Source organism: Phyllostomus discolor, chromosome 7 (genome assembly GCF_004126475.2).
Source record: "Phyllostomus discolor isolate MPI-MPIP mPhyDis1 chromosome 7, mPhyDis1.pri.v3, whole genome shotgun sequence".
Classification (NCBI taxonomy): domain Eukaryota; kingdom Metazoa; phylum Chordata; class Mammalia; order Chiroptera; family Phyllostomidae; genus Phyllostomus; species Phyllostomus discolor.
In genome coordinates this window covers 3,666,134-3,682,790 of record NC_040909.2, presented here as the reverse complement: position 1 = coordinate 3,682,790, position 16,657 = coordinate 3,666,134, and the positions used below count along the sequence as shown (strand labels likewise).

Here is a 16,657-nt window from a genome sequence, read left to right as displayed (position 1 = left end):
CTCATTTTGAATGTGATGGCTGCACAGTGCACATGCCCACTGAACAGTGACTGGCTGGCAAGCACAGTGAAGTCGTCATTGTTCACACATGTGCGTTCCGGTCCACTGTCCTCGACTGCCAGGCTACACTGATGCCATGCAAGCTGTTCTTGTTGTGTTAACAATGGTTGGACTTTTTCTGGACAGACCTCATATATCTAAATTTAGAAATGGAAATCAAATTATTGATGTTTCACTAAGACCAAGGTACTCTTTTTTCAAGGGAACATACCTAGTGTGCAATAACCATTCGTGGACAGTGGAATAAATGTAAAATTAGTAAAGAATAAACTCTAAAACTTCAGTCATTAGTGGGCTTTTTGGCGTTTTCCCACTTCTGTGCATTGAGCATTTCTTTTGTTACAGAATGTTATCATGTGATATTAGCAATATCATGGCGATTTCTGATGTGAGAACTCTTACAGATGTCTTCTAGGTGTTCTGAATAAGAGCTGGAGAAGTATTACCAATAAGATAAGCTTCCAAGGGCTTATAACATAATGACTTTTACTGTAGGAATTGTGTACACACTCAACTGCTGTGTGCTTGGACTGCCACCCCCGTTTATAACTTGTGCTGAAGCCATAAAAGCAAAGCTCATGAGGTTCAAAATGAAATTTTAATTATTTCTGTGTATTCATTGCCTCAGTTAACTTTCTTTTCTCTTTTCTTAGGATCTGAGCAGCAAAGACATGAAGAGAGATTTGTATATAGTTGCCCATGTGATACGAATAGGTACTGTCCACCTTATTCAGTCACGTGACTAAGACCAGCCCGCCTTGGGATAAGTATCTGCCGTGCATGAGCTTGTCCTCTCCCCACTTCTCCCGTGTCTCGTCGGGTGTTAGAAGCAGGGTCCGTCTTGTGTGGGAGCTCTCCCCTGAGCTCAGCTCCTGCGGTCGCTGAGTTGGATAGAAAGGGATACTTTTTTTTTTCACTTGAAATCTTTGTTCCCTATTTGTTTTGGACCCAAACGTTTTATTTCCAGTGGTCTGCTTATAGGCATTCTCTTTATCAGACTGCCCTTCCTCTGTGTCAGCCCTCAGCCACAGGCATCTTAGAGCAGATGGCCACGGTTGCCAGCTTCACAGCTGGTGAATGGCCTCTGCTGTGTTTTGTATCAAAAAGTATAGATTTATGCTATTTCCCACAAAATTAGAGCGACTGTCCTTACTGCAGTGGATGGGTGGCATCTCACTTCTATGCCACCCAAGATGAAAAAAGTGGTTTTTGCTACTATTCCGAGGGTGGTTAGCCTAGCTTATTTCATGTTTATGACATTATTTGGAGGCTATGACTAACCAAGTCTTCCTTCATAGGTTTGGGTTCTGGCAAATCTTACACATTTTGTTAGAGAATATGTTTTAATCCTTTGTCAACAAAACAACTATTTTGCTGTGTTTTGGGGGTTTTGTGTGTTTGTTTGTTTGTTTTGCTTTACTTAATAAAGCATTTGTCGAGGCTCCAGTTTTGCATTTGCAAGTCCTCCTGCCACTGTAGGCAGAGAGCCCCGGTGAGCAGGAGAAGCAAGGTTTTATCTGCCTTGTGAGATGGCTCTCGCTCCTGTTGGGGTTCAGGAGCAACTTTGGCAGCTTCTAATAGATAATAAAACTTTCTTAATATGCTTAAATTTAAATGTGTTAGTACATTGGTTTTTCTAAGAAATTCATGAAGCCTCTGTTTAACTGTCATATGATGAATAAGTGGACCTTTGGTGTTAAGGCGAGTGTTAAGGCGAGTAATAAGGCGAATGTGATTCAGGCGAAGAGCCCTGGCCAGAGGCCTGTTTGGCTTTGCCCCGCATAAATATCCTTCCATCCTTGGGCGGCTCTGTTCAGTCCTAAGTCAGCCCGCCAGTCCGGGGGTCTCTAAGGTGCCTGTCGCTCTGGCACCCTTGGCTGACGGTCGGGGGCAGTGGGGAGGGGCACAGGGTGCTCGGTCTGACTGGTGTTTCCTGCTCTGCGCCAGGGCGGATGCTCCTGAACGACTCCAAGAAGGGCCCCGCTCACCTGCACTACCGGCGGCCGTACGGCTGCGCGGTCCTGAGTGTCCTGGACGTCCTGCAGTCGCTCGCAGAGTTGAAGGAAGAGAAGGATTTTGTTCTCAAGGTTTACACGTGAGTGTGGACATCAGAAACATCAGTGATCTGTGATATAAGATACCCCAGCACTGTCCTCGAGAGCAGCAGTTCTTAAGCCTTGTGGGACACAGACTCATCAGGATACGTAAGACAGACAGTTTTTGGAAAGGCAGAGAGTTTGAGTGAAGGTTTGGGGTGGGGTCCCGGCAGCTGTAGTTCTAACAAGCTTGCGGGCCGATGCTGAAGCAGCTGAACGTGGAGCCTCCTTTCCCAGAGGAAAAGCCTGGCAGTGTACACTTCCTCTTCTGGCCACAATCAGCCGACATTGCATAATTACAGAAAGGCTGACGATGACATTGTTCGTGTGTTTTGGACGTGAAAGAGTCTTCTGTGTCTGACGCTTGCCCCCCGCTGTGGTGACGGAGCTGGCGGCTGCCGCCGATCGCCTCGAAGAGCGGTCACGGGTCGGGCTGCCCTGTCCTCGAAGAAAGCCAGTTTTCCCGGGGAGCTGAGGTTCGCCCTTCCCTCCTGCCCCCGCAGATCTGCCCGCCCCTTGGGCCAGGCCTGCTCTGCTCGCAGTGCTCACCGGCCAAGGGGCCCGCCGCACGGAAGCAGTGCATCTCATCCCGACTCTTGTTGAACGACGGGGGGGAACTAGTAAGGAAACGCAGAGTCCAGGCGTGTTGTCTGTCTTTGCTTCTGATACTTAGGCAGGAATAGGGATGCTGAAAACATGGAGCGTTTAGTTAGTTTTTGGAACAGAAATCTGTGAGAATATTTTTTAATTTGTTTTGTTTTGGTTCTAACAAAATATTGTTTTTCCAAGTTAAATCTGTCAATCACCATGTTACTATATCTTCGCCATAACATTGTATAGATATTTTTCTGTGTAATCTGTTCTGTTTGGTTCAGGCACAAAGAGAATTTAATGCACAGTTACACTTAATTTGGGCCTTTATGTAATGAACCACATTTTAGTAATTTTAAGTTTATTAGTAATTTAAAGATACAAGGCATATCTCCTTAATACCTATTTTGCCTTAGTTGTATTCAGAGTTATGTGCTTGGTGGAATGATACCCTTTCTTTGGAATAGTAACTTACAAAAGGAATTTTGGTGGGTTTTCTCTTCCTTTATGCCTTTGCCACAGACTTTCTTTATATATCAGATTTCTTCATAGATGGATGGTGGGATCTGCTTCTTGATTCACTGTCCTCATTTTGAACAGAACTGAAGAGAAATCCAAACTTATCATCATTACCATCTTACTTCTCCCTGTCCATGAGATTTATATATAGCACTTGAGAACTGCATGTCTGTGCATGTATCAGCTGCTCCTCGCCTCAGTACAGATTCTCTCTGTGGATGGGGTCCTGCACAGCCTCTCTCTTGAAATCGTGCTGTCAGGCTTAATTGAGCTAATTGGTTCTAAAACAACAGCTTTCGGCACCAGCACGTCACTTTGCAAGAAGTGTGATTCCTGTGTAGCTTTTGCTTAGCTTTTTCCTATGAGCTGTGTCTAATATATCAACTCTAAAAAAACCAATGCTTTTATAATGGAGATAGTTTAAATTTTTGAAGGACCGATAGAGTTAAAGTGTAGGATAATTTTTCCACTTGAAAATTTTAACAGACTTTCCAACAGACCCTGAACTGCATGTTTGTGCACTTGGGTTTGTGTGTAGAATGGAATTTCTCCAGGATTAGTCTTGTAAATCCTCATCAACACAGCGCATCCAGCCCTTGGGAGAAGCAGGATTTTCCGGGAAGTTTCAGGGCACATGTTCGTTAGGTTGAGTTGGAAGCTTAAAGGGTTTACTAATGGCTACTATTAGTGTTTTAACCTTTGCTAAAGATTTTGCAGGATAAAAATCTCTTGTACAGTTTTAATCAATGAATTGGCAAAATATGTCATTAGTTGTTGACATTCTCATCATGTCTTTGATTATTCAGAATCAGCATCAAACAGGGGATTTAATGTTTCTGGCTATGGTCACTGCTCTGGCTGTACAGATGTTAGTTAATATTGTGTGTATGGGAGGGCACCACATCCTTTTAAGCAGGTTTCAACTGGAAGCCAAGGCATGAGAATTATATCCCTTCCAATGAGTTGAAAGCCTGAAAAATCACAAATTAATAGCCACACTGTGTTGTCTAATCTGGTGTGGGTATCATATCTTTCCATTTGGCCAGAGGGACAAATGGTCACAAGCAAGCACAGGGCTTGTTGAACCTGGGACATACAAGGAGAGGTGTGCCCAGGACCTAAAGCCACCCTTGGGTGGGGTGGAGGGATGGCCGTACATTATGCGTGAGACCGGACCCACATGCCTCTAGACATGCGGTGAGCACTCTCCAGCTTCACAGTGAGAAAGTCCAGATAAACATATTTAGGTGAGCCCTAGTGAAGTAGATATATTACACTTATTACCTTAGTTACATTTTAAATTATATAAAATGTGTATTACACATTATAATCAAATAATATATAAAATTGATAAGTATTGTTTTTTCCCTCACTCTTATATGTTATGAGAGGATTGTATTCAAAATCTTCATAACCAGTCATGCTCTCAGGTCTTTGTCATCGCCAAAGCCACTTTCCGAGTCACCTGACTTAGTTGTTCAAGGCACCTTGTTTCCCATTCCATCAGCTGGTTTTGACACACCGCTCTTTGAATCCTTGCTGACGCTTCCACTGGAAATTCACCTTGAGGAAAGACATTTTTCCAGTGAATGTATTTCACTGGAAATACATTTTTGCTGAACATTTGCACACTTGATGTTTCTGTGTTTTCGTTTGCCCCGTAGGCTCACGTGTGTGACCTTGGTGAGTGAGGAGGGTGCTCTGAACTTCCTTTGTGGGGCGAACGTGCGCACCTGCTCTGGCGCCCCTGAATGCTTGGAGGTCCCATGGGGAAAACCAAAACCTCTCGTCTTGCTCTGTTAGTAAACCCCTGGGTGTGGAGCGGTGGGGCACCGCTTCACCGTCTGTGCTGGACATCGCCTTTGTGGGGGAGGCGGACTGCCGCAGACACACGCAGACCTATGTAGGTCACAGTCTCTTACGTGTCTTGTGGCTGAGGGTAAACTAGCGGCATCAGCAATAATGCTCTAAATATTAATGTGACCGAATATGACATAATCATGCCTGATTATAATCACAACTCATGATTATTTAATAAATGCTTACATCTGTAATTTTTCTTTACAAAATATCTTAGTGATTGGTTAAAATATGCTGATGACACCACACCCACTTTGTTTCAAAGAGCTCCTCTTGGCATTCTGGAAAGGGAGGTGTGTAAAAGGCCAGTTAGGAGACGATTACACTGGTCTAGAAGAGAGACGATCCCAAGGCCACGGAGAAGAGAAGTCAGATGGGACAGATTTGAAGGTGGCGAAGTCGACAGGGCTCTGGTTTAGTGAACTAGTGGGTTCCGCTTAGTGAAAGGGGGTCTCTGAAGCAGCCGGGTCGGGGCGAGATGGCAGGAGCCATGCTGTGGTGATGTAGGTCAGGGTCGCAGGGACCGGTCTGGTCTGAAGACACTGCTTCGTGGTGTGGCAGCTTCTGGTGGTGGTTGAAACTAGGGAGTAGGTGGGATCGCCCACGAAAGCTTGTAGGGTAGGACGGAAATGGGCCGAAGACAGAGTTGTGAAGGCCACCAATAGTTAGGGGGTGCGCGGTGGCAGAGACAAGCCGTCTGTGTCCTGGCACCTGAATCGTATGTGCGGGGGGCGGGGGAGGGTCCATGCGAGTGGAATAGTACGCGCTGTCGCTGTTGATGTGGTCAGCAAAGCCCGGGCTCCACTCTCCTGCCAAGGGGCCAGGGAGAGTCCTTTCTTGAAGGGGGTTAATTTTCAAGACTCCTCCTTTGAAGGCAGCATGTTATTTATGACAGAATGCAGTCAGAGTTCTGCTAAAGTAACTACTGATTTTATAAACCTAGAAAGTGACACAAAACTGATAGAAAGACACATCTTTGAATCCTCACCAGCTGGGCACTGCTGGTGTGTTGACTGGCTGGAAGATGAGACAGTGCGTGTCAGACAGGAAGGGCTGGATGTGCTGCTGCCAGCGCCTCTCACTTTCCCTTTCCAGCGGAGTTGCTAAATCGAAGTGATCATCTTCAAGAACACACTCCCGCTTCTTTTGTTTGGAAGGAATTCTGAAAGCAGGAAGTTACCCTCCCAGCTCCGTGAGAACCTCATGTTTGACCGTTTTTTGCTGGCTTACGTTTATACTGACTGACGAGCCTGAAGAACCACGGACTGAGTCACACAGTCACACTAGTGACCAACCTCCTGTAACTCTGTGTGGCCTCTGCACAGGCCCTTTCAGGTAGCAAGCTGCGGTATCTCACAGCGCTGGACAGCACGTGGTACAGCTTACCGAGGCTTCCTCTTGGCAGTGGCGGTACTGGACTGTACACTTCTGCACAGCTGTGGGGGGATCCTATGAATTCTCCTTTCTCCGTGGACCCCGTTTTGCGGAGTCCGTGTGCCCATGCCTCCCTATCCAACAGGGGCAGGAGCGGGGCCAGGGCCTCGGGGACTGCCAGTGTCACATGGGATTTTCAAGAGATTCACCTGAATGTCATTCCCATTGTTCCATTGAGGTGTCTGCATTAGGATGGGGAACTCCTAGTCTTCTGTTGCTAAGCTAAGCCAAGCGGTTGTGTGGCTGCAGCCCTTGGAGTTGCCTGTTAGAGGGGAAGACTAGAAATGATGTCATAAATGAGCACGGGCACAGCGTCGCTCCTTCATCCTCTCTCTTGTTTTCATTTGAGGTCCCCAGGAAAGCACTGCCTCCTCTCATATTGAGGCAGCGGCCTTCTCCGCCGAGTCCTCCTTCCCCTTGGCTATGGAGGGTTTCACAGTGAACCAAACCCGCCGCTCTCCCAAACTCTTCTTCCCACTTCAGACTGGCCGAAATACAGCCCAAGCAAATAACCACGTTGCCCTGGGCTTGGCAGGATTTTCCTCTTGGGCCAGCACGAGGACAGCTGAGCGACAGGATAAAGCAACTGCTGGGCATGTCAGTTTCTCAGTGGTAGTGCTCACTGAGAGGAACGGGGTCTCCTCTTTGACAGGAACTTTCTTCTGGAGCCTAGTTCTTTTTGTTGCTTGTTTGTTTGGGGTGCGTGCGCATGCGTGTGTGTGTGTGTGTGTGTGTGTGTATAAGGAACTAGAAAAGAAAAAACCCTGAGAGCTGGGAGAGTGCTGTCAGGGGAGAGGGCATTTTGCCACTTACACAGTATTTGTAGAGATTCATTCTAGAGTTTCTATTTTTTCCCCCAAGTGTGAATATTCTGTGTGCCTCACCAGAAAATGAGCCTTGTCTCATTCAGTAAAATATACATTTATTTCTTTTGGAGAGTGAGGTTGAAGTGTCCCTTTAAACTTTGCGTCACACACTGGACTGTGTGCTTGAGACCCCCGAGAATCACCGAAGCGTCCTTCTGTTGCAGGTGCAACAACGAGAGTGAGTGGGCCCAGATCCACGAGAACATCATCCGCAAGTCCAGCGCCAAGTACTCCGCGCCCAGTGCCAGCCACGGTGACGTACTTTTCTGGCTCGAACTGCAGCCCTGTGTTGCACTTGCAGTTGCTGGTCTCACACCTAATCTGCTGGTGGCGATCGGTTGCCACGTGTAAAGTTCAGTTCCCGATAGACATTTCTTTTCTTTTCCTCCTCTAGTACTATTTCGTTTTGTGATAATTTGGGACCTTTTCTAATTAATTTCAACCAAAATACATTTTCTGTTTTTCCTGTGACAGTGCCCACGTGCTCTGGTAGGTGACTTGAGTTCCGATGTAAATCCAGAGTGAACAGAAGCGTTGCAGGGTTTGTCACATGTGAAGTCCGTGTTTTCCCGGACAAAGGTTACACACCCAGCCCCTCAAAAGGAGACAAATATTGATGTCGCTTTTCCTGTTCCTGTGTAGCATTAGCCCCGCCGTGAAAGCCTGACACAAGTGAGAACCAGCGGCTACTCTGCTGGCAGCAGTCACTCTGGAGCTGGAATAGAAAGTCTCTATTACCAGGCAGATTTCATCGTAGCTCAGCTCCTTTTCCTTTTCCTCCTTTGCTTTTAAACTCTGTGTATGTCATTTCTCTTCGAATCTTGGTGCAGTTAGATTGCACATCTGCACGTTAGATTGTTTTCTAAATTGAACATTAATTGATGAAATTAGAAGCACTATTTAAAAGCCTGTGAGCTTTGATATACCCTTAAAGGTAACCCTCAACTATACATAGAACCATGTTTTCTTCTGGCACTGTTTACTCTAAATTATGTCACAATCTCTTTTACATGCCATGTTTGTTTTAACTTTCATAGACTTGTAAATGAAAAGTTGGCCTTAAATGACAGTGCGAAGCCACTGCAAGGCATGCCGATTTCCAGAGTTGTCGAGAAGCACTTTCATTTTCCTCTGTCAGGGTCAACAGATACCCACCGAGGAGGGGTCCTCAGAGCCACGTTCCCCCCCACACACACACACCCAGGCTGCGCGGTTTGAGACTCCCTGCTGGGAGCACCTGATCCCTCTGGAACTCTGTGGGACAGGCGTCACGAGGGCCTCTGACTCCTTTTACGTGACTGTTTCATCTTACGGGCGTGCCTGGATGTGAAGGAGCTCTGTGCACGGTGTGCTTACCCAGGGAAGGGGGCCCATGCTGCTCACCTGAAACAAGGATAAAGCAAGACGCAAATAAAGTCATGTTTTTAAAGTGCAGAAAAGTTACTAGCAATTTGGAAAACTCTCATTCACGTCACTATTGATAATGTTCTTTGCTTTATTTGCTTATTTGATTTATAAGAGTTGCCCTTGACTCTTAAGTTCTTGAGACATGATGTGATTAAAATGGGGAGAACATTTTTGAAAATGAGATGGCGGCAGTGATACATCAGAAGGAACAGCTGAAAGGGCAGTTTTTCTGTTAGCTCACCAGGTTCAGAGCCTGACTTCAGTCTGGCTCCCCCGAGTAAGCAGAGGCTGTGCCAGCGTTCGTGTCCGTGGGTTCGCCCGGTGCTCCCAGACCCTGGGTGTTTCCACGGCGTGAGGGCGGCACTCGTTCTGTGCTGGGGGCACCGCGGGCTTCCGAGCGCCTCGGCTGGGGCGGCCACTGTGGGCGGAGTTCCTCCTACACTTGTGGAAAGCCCGGAGGGAAACTAAGTTGCTGCTTTTCGAATTGTGTGTCTGATCATTCCTTGGCTTGACTTGGAAGGTGGTTGAGATCTTGGGAACTTCCTGTTTCGCCTCTCCCGTTGAATAAATGAGGAAACTGACGCTCAGTGGAAGTACTTACTGGCCGAACAAGGACCTTGGGTTTCTAGACTCCAAGCCACGGGCCTTTCTGCTCTGTTACCAAGCTTCTGAGCACCGGTCTCCCACTGCCAGACTCTGGGGTCCTTGTGTCGGAGAATTCCGTAGCTGCTCAAGGAATAGTTCAGGTCTTTATTAGTCTCCTCAGTTAGAGACCCTTCTTTATAAAAAATTGTCTTTGCTGTACAGTGTCACCCATCTTTGTTAAAAATCCTGGACAGTTTACTACCTTGGCAGTTTTGCTGCAGAAGTCATTAGTGCGTTCCCTTCCGGTCAAACCCTAAGAAAATGCAGAAGGAACTGTGACATCGGTTTGCGTGCTGAGAGTGAAGCATCACTCAGCAGGGACTCTGTGAGGTGCAGCTTTCGTGTACGTGGTTGCTGGTTTCCATTGTTGGCCTCTGAGATGTGCAGCCACAGACCTGGCTTTCAGCAGTTCCAGTATCACAAACGCTGCTAAAAACAAGTAGGACAGGTAACACAGTTGACACACGGGTTTTCTTTGTGTTTTTAAGTGACTACTAACTGGCTTTGTGCACACATCCTGGTCTAAGATGAATTTGCATCATTAACCCTCACCGAGCTCTTCTGTGAAAGGTGGAGGTGGAGAGGAACAGGGCCAAGTTGTGGACCCTCCAGTGTTCCCCACAGGAATGTTGTCCATTTGTCAGTGTTGTCAGCTTGTCCCATTGTTTTTGTGGGACAGTCTTTAACCTGAGATGAAGTTCAGTGATAAAACAGTTTTCTCGTGTCAGGGGTCATGTTAAAAGAGAAATTGTGTAGACCTGGTTACTTTCAAGTTCTTTGGCTTGAGAGCTGGCCGACTGGTAGGCAGAGCACCAGGCGTTGCCAAGGGACTGGCTGCACACCGGGCAGGTGAGCTCACCACTTGCCTGAGTTACAGAGGCGCCTTCATCCTGAAACCGGGCCTCAGCGTTCTTTGGTGTGTGCCTTCATCGTCCGGGTTTCAGAACCAGAAATGAGATCCAGAAGTTCCAGGACTCCTGCATCGTAGGGCTCACGAGCTGGGGTAGGGCTTTTATAGCCTCCACTGGTGGCTCCTTTCGTTCCTTGTGTGCGTTTCCACCTGCTCTCGTGTAGGCACCGAAGCCTCTTCTCTCATTCGTTACATTTCGAGGTAGAGAACAGCTGCCCAGGACCCCCTGGGGTAGCTCAGAAGCTGAGGCCTCTCCCAGCACCTTCAGCCTGCACCGCACAGGCTGCACTTGGCTTGCCTCGGCCGGTGTGGCTGCTCAGAAAATGGGATGAAAGGCAGTCATGGGCACGTGAGTGAAACTTTGCCAGTGCAGAATGGTAAGAGTGCACCCATGGATTTCTTTTTCCTCGGCCTCCAGCCACCACCTCACATTCTGGAAGCTGTCCCTTCCTCAGCTGTCTGCCTCCGTTGGGCTGTCTTTAGGTCTGTGGGTTCCCGCTCCCCCAGAGAAAGGCATTTGATAGCTCTGTAGAGACAGTGTAGGCACATGAGCTGGGCTTGTGGGGCGTCTCTCCTCTGCAGAAAGCACCACCGCTGGATTCTGGCCCCCCGCCTTCAGGTTCGTAAACTAACTGTAATGGAGTCTACCAAGTGATTAGGCCGTGAACAAGCACTTTTGGGCGGTCGAAGCCCCAAACACTGATTGTCTGACCAGAATGCCAACCGAATAGCATATGTCTGCGTTGCAGGACACTGTGTTAATAGATCCTGGTGTTAATGCACCTGGCACATCATATATGTAGTTCCAAGGTTTCTTGGGGAGCACGAGCTCAGCTGAAGCAATGAGATCATCTTGAGGTTCAGGCTGGGCTTTAGTAGGACATTATTTCCTCCCCTGGCCCAGCTGTGAGAGAACACACTTCTAGTGTCTGTGACTCTTTCACTTCCTATCCCTCTCCCTCTTCCCATTCTTACTCTACAGCTTTGCTCGTTACCGTCTCCTTCTGGCCATCACTCTTCTGACTGTCGTAATCATCATAACATCTTCTCCCAGTTCTAGGTGTTCATTTGTTGCTCGCCTCCCAAGTTTCTCCACCCATGAGGTTACTTCCTGCCGACCTACAGACCAGCACCTACATTTATCTTGTTGACAGCTAATTTCATTCACACAGTCTTGGAAGCACTTCCTCACTCCATCTAGACGTGACCTCACAGCCTTCTAGCCAGTGGCTGCAGTGGGGTCCCTTGGGGGCAGGGAAGGGGGCAGTTTTCAGGAGATTACTCTGTGCAGTACTGCTAGGGTACAAATAACGAGCCAGAAGCCAGCTTACCTAGGATCATCTGGAGAGCCTGAAGCTCACAGGGTCTGAGACCAGGCTCACTCAGTGTCCCCAGACATCCCTCCTTCCTCCCAGTGCAGTGGTTTTCTGCAGCAAGAACATGGTGTCTGCTGGCTGCTCACTTTGTAAGCTGTTGCTAGGTTGACCGATCACATTGCTTCCTACACTTCGGCATACTTATAGCATGAAATACAGTACCTCTTAGCTCATTTATTTCTAGTTGGTGGGACGCCCTGATGACTCAAGGTTTTCTTTTGTCACACTTGCTTCTGGGCTGCCATTTTTCCTGTAGACTTTGCTAGGTCTCTGTATGAGCAGCTTATGTAGCTCATCCCTCCCATTCAGTATTCAGCAGGGCCCGGCCAGGCCCTGGGTTGAGTGCTGGGCAACAGAGAGAAAGGCAGCTGAGTCTCCCAGACCTCACTCTGTATTTACAGACTAGTTCTCTGGGTCACTGAGGTCATCTTGACTTAAATTTCTTTAGCTTTCTAGAATGTTTCTTGAGAATAGTATGTATTCTCCACATGAATATTTTTTTCAAGAAAAGTGCTGAACTTTGCATTTTTGTTTCCTTTGTTTCCTTTGGAAGCAGTGGGACTCTGTCTGTCGTGTCTAGCGCTACAGCACAGGGTGGAAGTGTGGGGCTGAGGAAGGAAATGCTTTTGTTCTTGCAGGCCTCATCATTTCTCTCCAGCTTCTTCGTGGAGACATGGAACAGATAAGGAGAGAAAACCCCATGATATTTAGTAGGGGATTGGCGATTACAAGAAAATTGGGATTTCCTGATGTCATCATGCCAGGTGGGTAGAACTTCCTGGGGCTGGGGTGGGGGGAGGGTGAGGAGGGCGGATTCCAGTGCTCGTCCCAGGAGCTGCTGGGAGCTGCTGGGGAGGAGCCCTGCAGCCAGCACGAGCCTCTGTATCCCAAGTCAGGCTGCTGACCACAGTCCACAGCCGTGGCCCCTTTGGCTCTTGTTGGCACTTGTCTTTCTCCAGAAGCCCCCCCCCCCCCCCCCCCCCCCCCCCCCCCCCGGTTACACTCACCAGTGCAGCGTGACAATCCAGCGGCCGGGCTTTGTTGTCTCCGTGGAGGCTGGGTGGTGGCGAGCACCACGGAACTCTGTGAGGGTGCCTTTCACACTCTTCCTCCAGCACAGGCCGTAGAAGAGAATGGGCTCACAGGAACTCCCTCTGGGCAGGGAGGAATAAGCACCTGTAGTGTGGACGCAGCCCACTTCACGTGGGAATGGCAGGTGCACTCTAACATGCCAGAGAACTGAATCAGACCGAGGGTGTCAGTTAGGCATTGTGATTGTCGGGCCTAGCCAGCCTCTCAGGAGTGGTCTCGCCCACCTTGTCTAATGCTGGCTGGAGAGCCAGGGCAGAAAGCGGGGATACGTTGACCCTCCAGTGGGAGACGGGCAGGTCAGTCAGTCCCAGGTTTGTGTTTCCAGGTTTATGCAGGTGTTGCTGGAGAAGAGGGCCAACACAGGCCGTCAGAGCCAAGGGGGCTGTAGGGAGTGAGGGAAGGTAGAGGGGCGTCCCAGATGGGTGGCAGGTGGTCTGGTAAGCAGAGGAGATGCGAACGAGGGGCGGGAAGTCAGAACAGACAAAGAGCTGGTTACCTGGACAGATTCTAGGAGCTACGAATCTACCCTTTCCACTGTGTTTTAATGATCTGCTAAAAGCGTGTTTGCTTTTGTGTAGAAGGGCCCAGCCAGACTAGGCTGCACTGATGGTGACCGCTGTAAATTTCACCTATTTGGAGTTCTCCGTGGTGCTCTAAATTCGCTTGTTGTGGGTGTTTGCCAGCACACACCGAAGGGGAGCAGAGAGAAGGCCCATGTGCTGGATCGCAGCTGCCTCCCCCTCCCACACCAGGCCCAGACTTGTTTCCTGTTGCCTCGATACCTCTCCACAGACACTGCAAGCAGAGCAGCTGCTGCGAACAGCTCGTGCGCTAGAGGAGGGTCTTTTGGGTGGGAAACCCGGGCCGCTCCGCCAATCCCATGTTTATTTTTAAGTGCTAGAGAGACCTCAGCTTTCGAAAGGTCCCTGTCTGCCTGCCGTGCCGTAGACGTGATAACCTCCACAGGACGTTTCTCCCTCCGTCCTGACACCATTTCCCAGCTGCCTCTGGCCTGGTTACTGGGAAGAGAAGAGCCCGGGCATAGGCCCTGGCTTCTTGGCAGCGTGTCATGGAAGAAGAGTAGGTGGTTAAACGTTTAGCTGGTGATCTATTGTAGTTAGATACCAAGGCTCAGGCGGTGGAGTCATATATTCTAAGAGATGTCCTTAAAGTCGGTCCTTTCTTTTAAGGACTTGTTTGTCTAAGATTTAGACATTTCTTTCCTATCAGCCTTCACACAGTCATAAAATTAAAACCAAGTGAGCAGAGACTAGAAAGGAACAAGCTTCAGCCAAAAATATTTTTTAAGCAGACTTTGATTTCAGAAGTGACCTTGTCCAAACTTCATCCATGGAAAGAGATCTTTTTGTGGAGCACTTTGCATCTCTGCGTTGTAGGCACACAGGGTTATAAAGGACTTCTGGGTGTGATGGGCATCACCGTGGGAGTCAGGTGTATCGCGCCCTGGTGAGGCCAGCCGAGGTAAAAGGGGCTGTCCCTCCCCTGGGCAGCTAAGGAATCATCACGTGCTTTGCCCCATGAGGCCAAGACACTGGCAACCCTGGGAGGTCCCGGCTGTGAGAATGCCACTGTGCTGTGTGCCTTTGGGTGCTGAGTGCTGCGGCTGAAAATAAGGATGGTTCACGGGCTGAAAGCTACCCTTTGTGCATAATCTGTCTCCACCTCTACCCTCCTGCCTTGAGGGGAGAGCTTTTTGCACAAATGACCGCTCCCAGGGTTGTGAGCCAACAACTGCCCACCCCTTGCTGCACCCCAAGACGTCATCCGAGCGGGTGTTCCATCCTTGGGCAAGGGGACAGGGCCGGCCTGCAGGTCCTGCCGCGGCAGCAGGGAAGCGGGCAGTGCTTCAGCACTGCAGCCAGCCCGTCTTGGGAAAACATGGTAAGAAGGCCTTTTGTGAGACTTCCAAGCTCTGGCGACCTGTCCGCCTGCAGCCGGTCCCCCTTCTGCCTGTGGGAATGTCGTTCCCGGGCGGCAGCGGTCCCGGCCCTCACGGTGCTGGTGTGACGAAGCTACAAGAGGTTGCGGCTGCTTCTTGACACACAGATCTGTGGGCAGTGAGCAAGGAAATAAATTGTGTCAGTAGCTGTCGGCATTTCAACGCTTAAGTCTGAGAAGGTAGAGTAAATGTAAAAAGGAGAATTACTCATAAACTGTGATTCTTATTTTAAAACTGCCCAGCACTTGGCAGACGCTCGTCTGGAGAGCTCGCGGCTCTGAGCTGCGGTGCTGCGAGTGCTGTGAGTGGCTCCAGCCACGCCAGTGCCGACGCCCCGTTTCAGAGGAGACCTCTGAAGTGGCCCCCCATTGCTTTCCATGGGTGTGCATGTGCACGTCACGTGACCACTGTGAACAGGCGATGTCCTACTGTGTGCCATAGCTGAGGCCCTGACTTCTAGTTATAGAACAAATAGGTACGGGGATTTAAGCCAAAGTTTGAAACTTACTGCCTTTCGTTGGTTTGTCACATTTCTGTGGTACTTGCTCCTTCCTTCCAAATTTGTGTTAGTTCAGTACAAAAGCTAATAACTCTGTAGCATACCTTTGCTCCTTTCCTAGATTGTTTCAAGGACACGGGCAGGACAGGTGGGAGCAGGACAGGTGTTCAGGTGAACAAGTAGATGTTAACACGGTTCCCAGTGATTCACTGGTCAGAATTAGCCCCCCCAAAAAACCTTTAAAAGCGCTGTCGGCCAAAGGGCTGTAAACGGAACGGACAGTGTAAAATCTCCTGCTCAGGAAAAGGCTGCACCTTCTCCAGACCACGTCTGAGGCAGCGGGGAAGCGCCCGCACGCCCGACAGCGCTCCCTGGCCCTTCGCGCTCCCGGAAGGCGCGTCCTCCGGGGGCACCAGCAGTGCAGGGTTCTGTCATGGCTCTGGGGGGGTCATACCATGCTAGCTTGTTTCTGAAGCCTTGAATTTTTAAGGTTGTCATTTACTGTGAGTGGTGTGGACCTTGTTTTTCATTAGTTAAAGGGTTTTCTGTCTTGCCAGAAGAAATCTGCCCTTTGATTTAGTATGTTCTAACTGTTGACTAAGTTTTTCCTAAAGCATAGTTCTCTAACTTCAGTATGCATCATAATCTCCTGTGGAGCTTGGAAAAACACAGATTAGTAGGCCCATGTCAAGAGTCTCTGATACAGTCGGGGTGGGGTGGGACCCGAAAATGTGCATTCCTCACAAGCTCTCAGGTAATGGTGATGCTGCCCGTTTGGGCCCCAATGTGAGAACCATGCCCTGGCAGGTACTTTGCTTCAGAAATTCCTTGCCCTTCTCTGAATCAGACCTGGCACAAGTACTACTCGTCTCTGGGTTGCCCTGAACTTGACCACTAGAAGGCAGCGACGGAAGCATGCTGTCCCTCTAGGGGGCCCTCTGAGTCTTGCCCTTATGCTCAGAAGTACGCTCTCTCCTTTGCTTTGGCCCCTGGTGAAAAGTGCATGCTTCATTGCCGACCTGCAAGTGATGTTTTATTCTCTTTTCCTGTTTGTCTTAATTGTTCTTATTTCTCTCTGTGCTGTCCCCTCATTCTCGCTCCTTTCTTTCTGGTGCAGAGATGAAGATAGTTGGGTGTAAGTTTCTGCTTTTGTGTGTCCCGTTCGCTCTTTGCCTGCTGTGTTTCCATCTCCATTGGTTTCATGGAATGTTGCAATACTGGGGTGGGGTGTCATGTGCATTATTAATCCTTCATCAGCCTCACCTTTTGGGGTAACTGACACAACGTAAGAAGAGAAGCTACCAGCCTTGCCTAGAAGACTGCTACTTCAGGTCATTACTAA

At 48.9% G+C, this 16,657-nt stretch overlaps 1 protein-coding gene across 6 annotated transcripts in view; it reads left to right on the top strand.

Moving 5' to 3' along the window:
- Positions 1 to 16,657, top strand: part of DOCK3 (dedicator of cytokinesis 3) — a 268,621-nt gene that overhangs the window by 166,444 nt on the left and 85,520 nt on the right. For all 6 annotated transcript variants that reach the window (XM_036030272.1, XM_036030271.1, XM_036030269.1 and 3 more), the window contains exons 11-14: positions 714 to 774; positions 2,008 to 2,155; positions 7,591 to 7,679; positions 12,403 to 12,528. In XM_036030272.1, the coding sequence (XP_035886165.1) occupies positions 714 to 774; positions 2,008 to 2,155; positions 7,591 to 7,679; positions 12,403 to 12,528 (424 nt within the window). The remainder of the gene's footprint in view (positions 1 to 713; positions 775 to 2,007; positions 2,156 to 7,590; positions 7,680 to 12,402; positions 12,529 to 16,657) is intronic.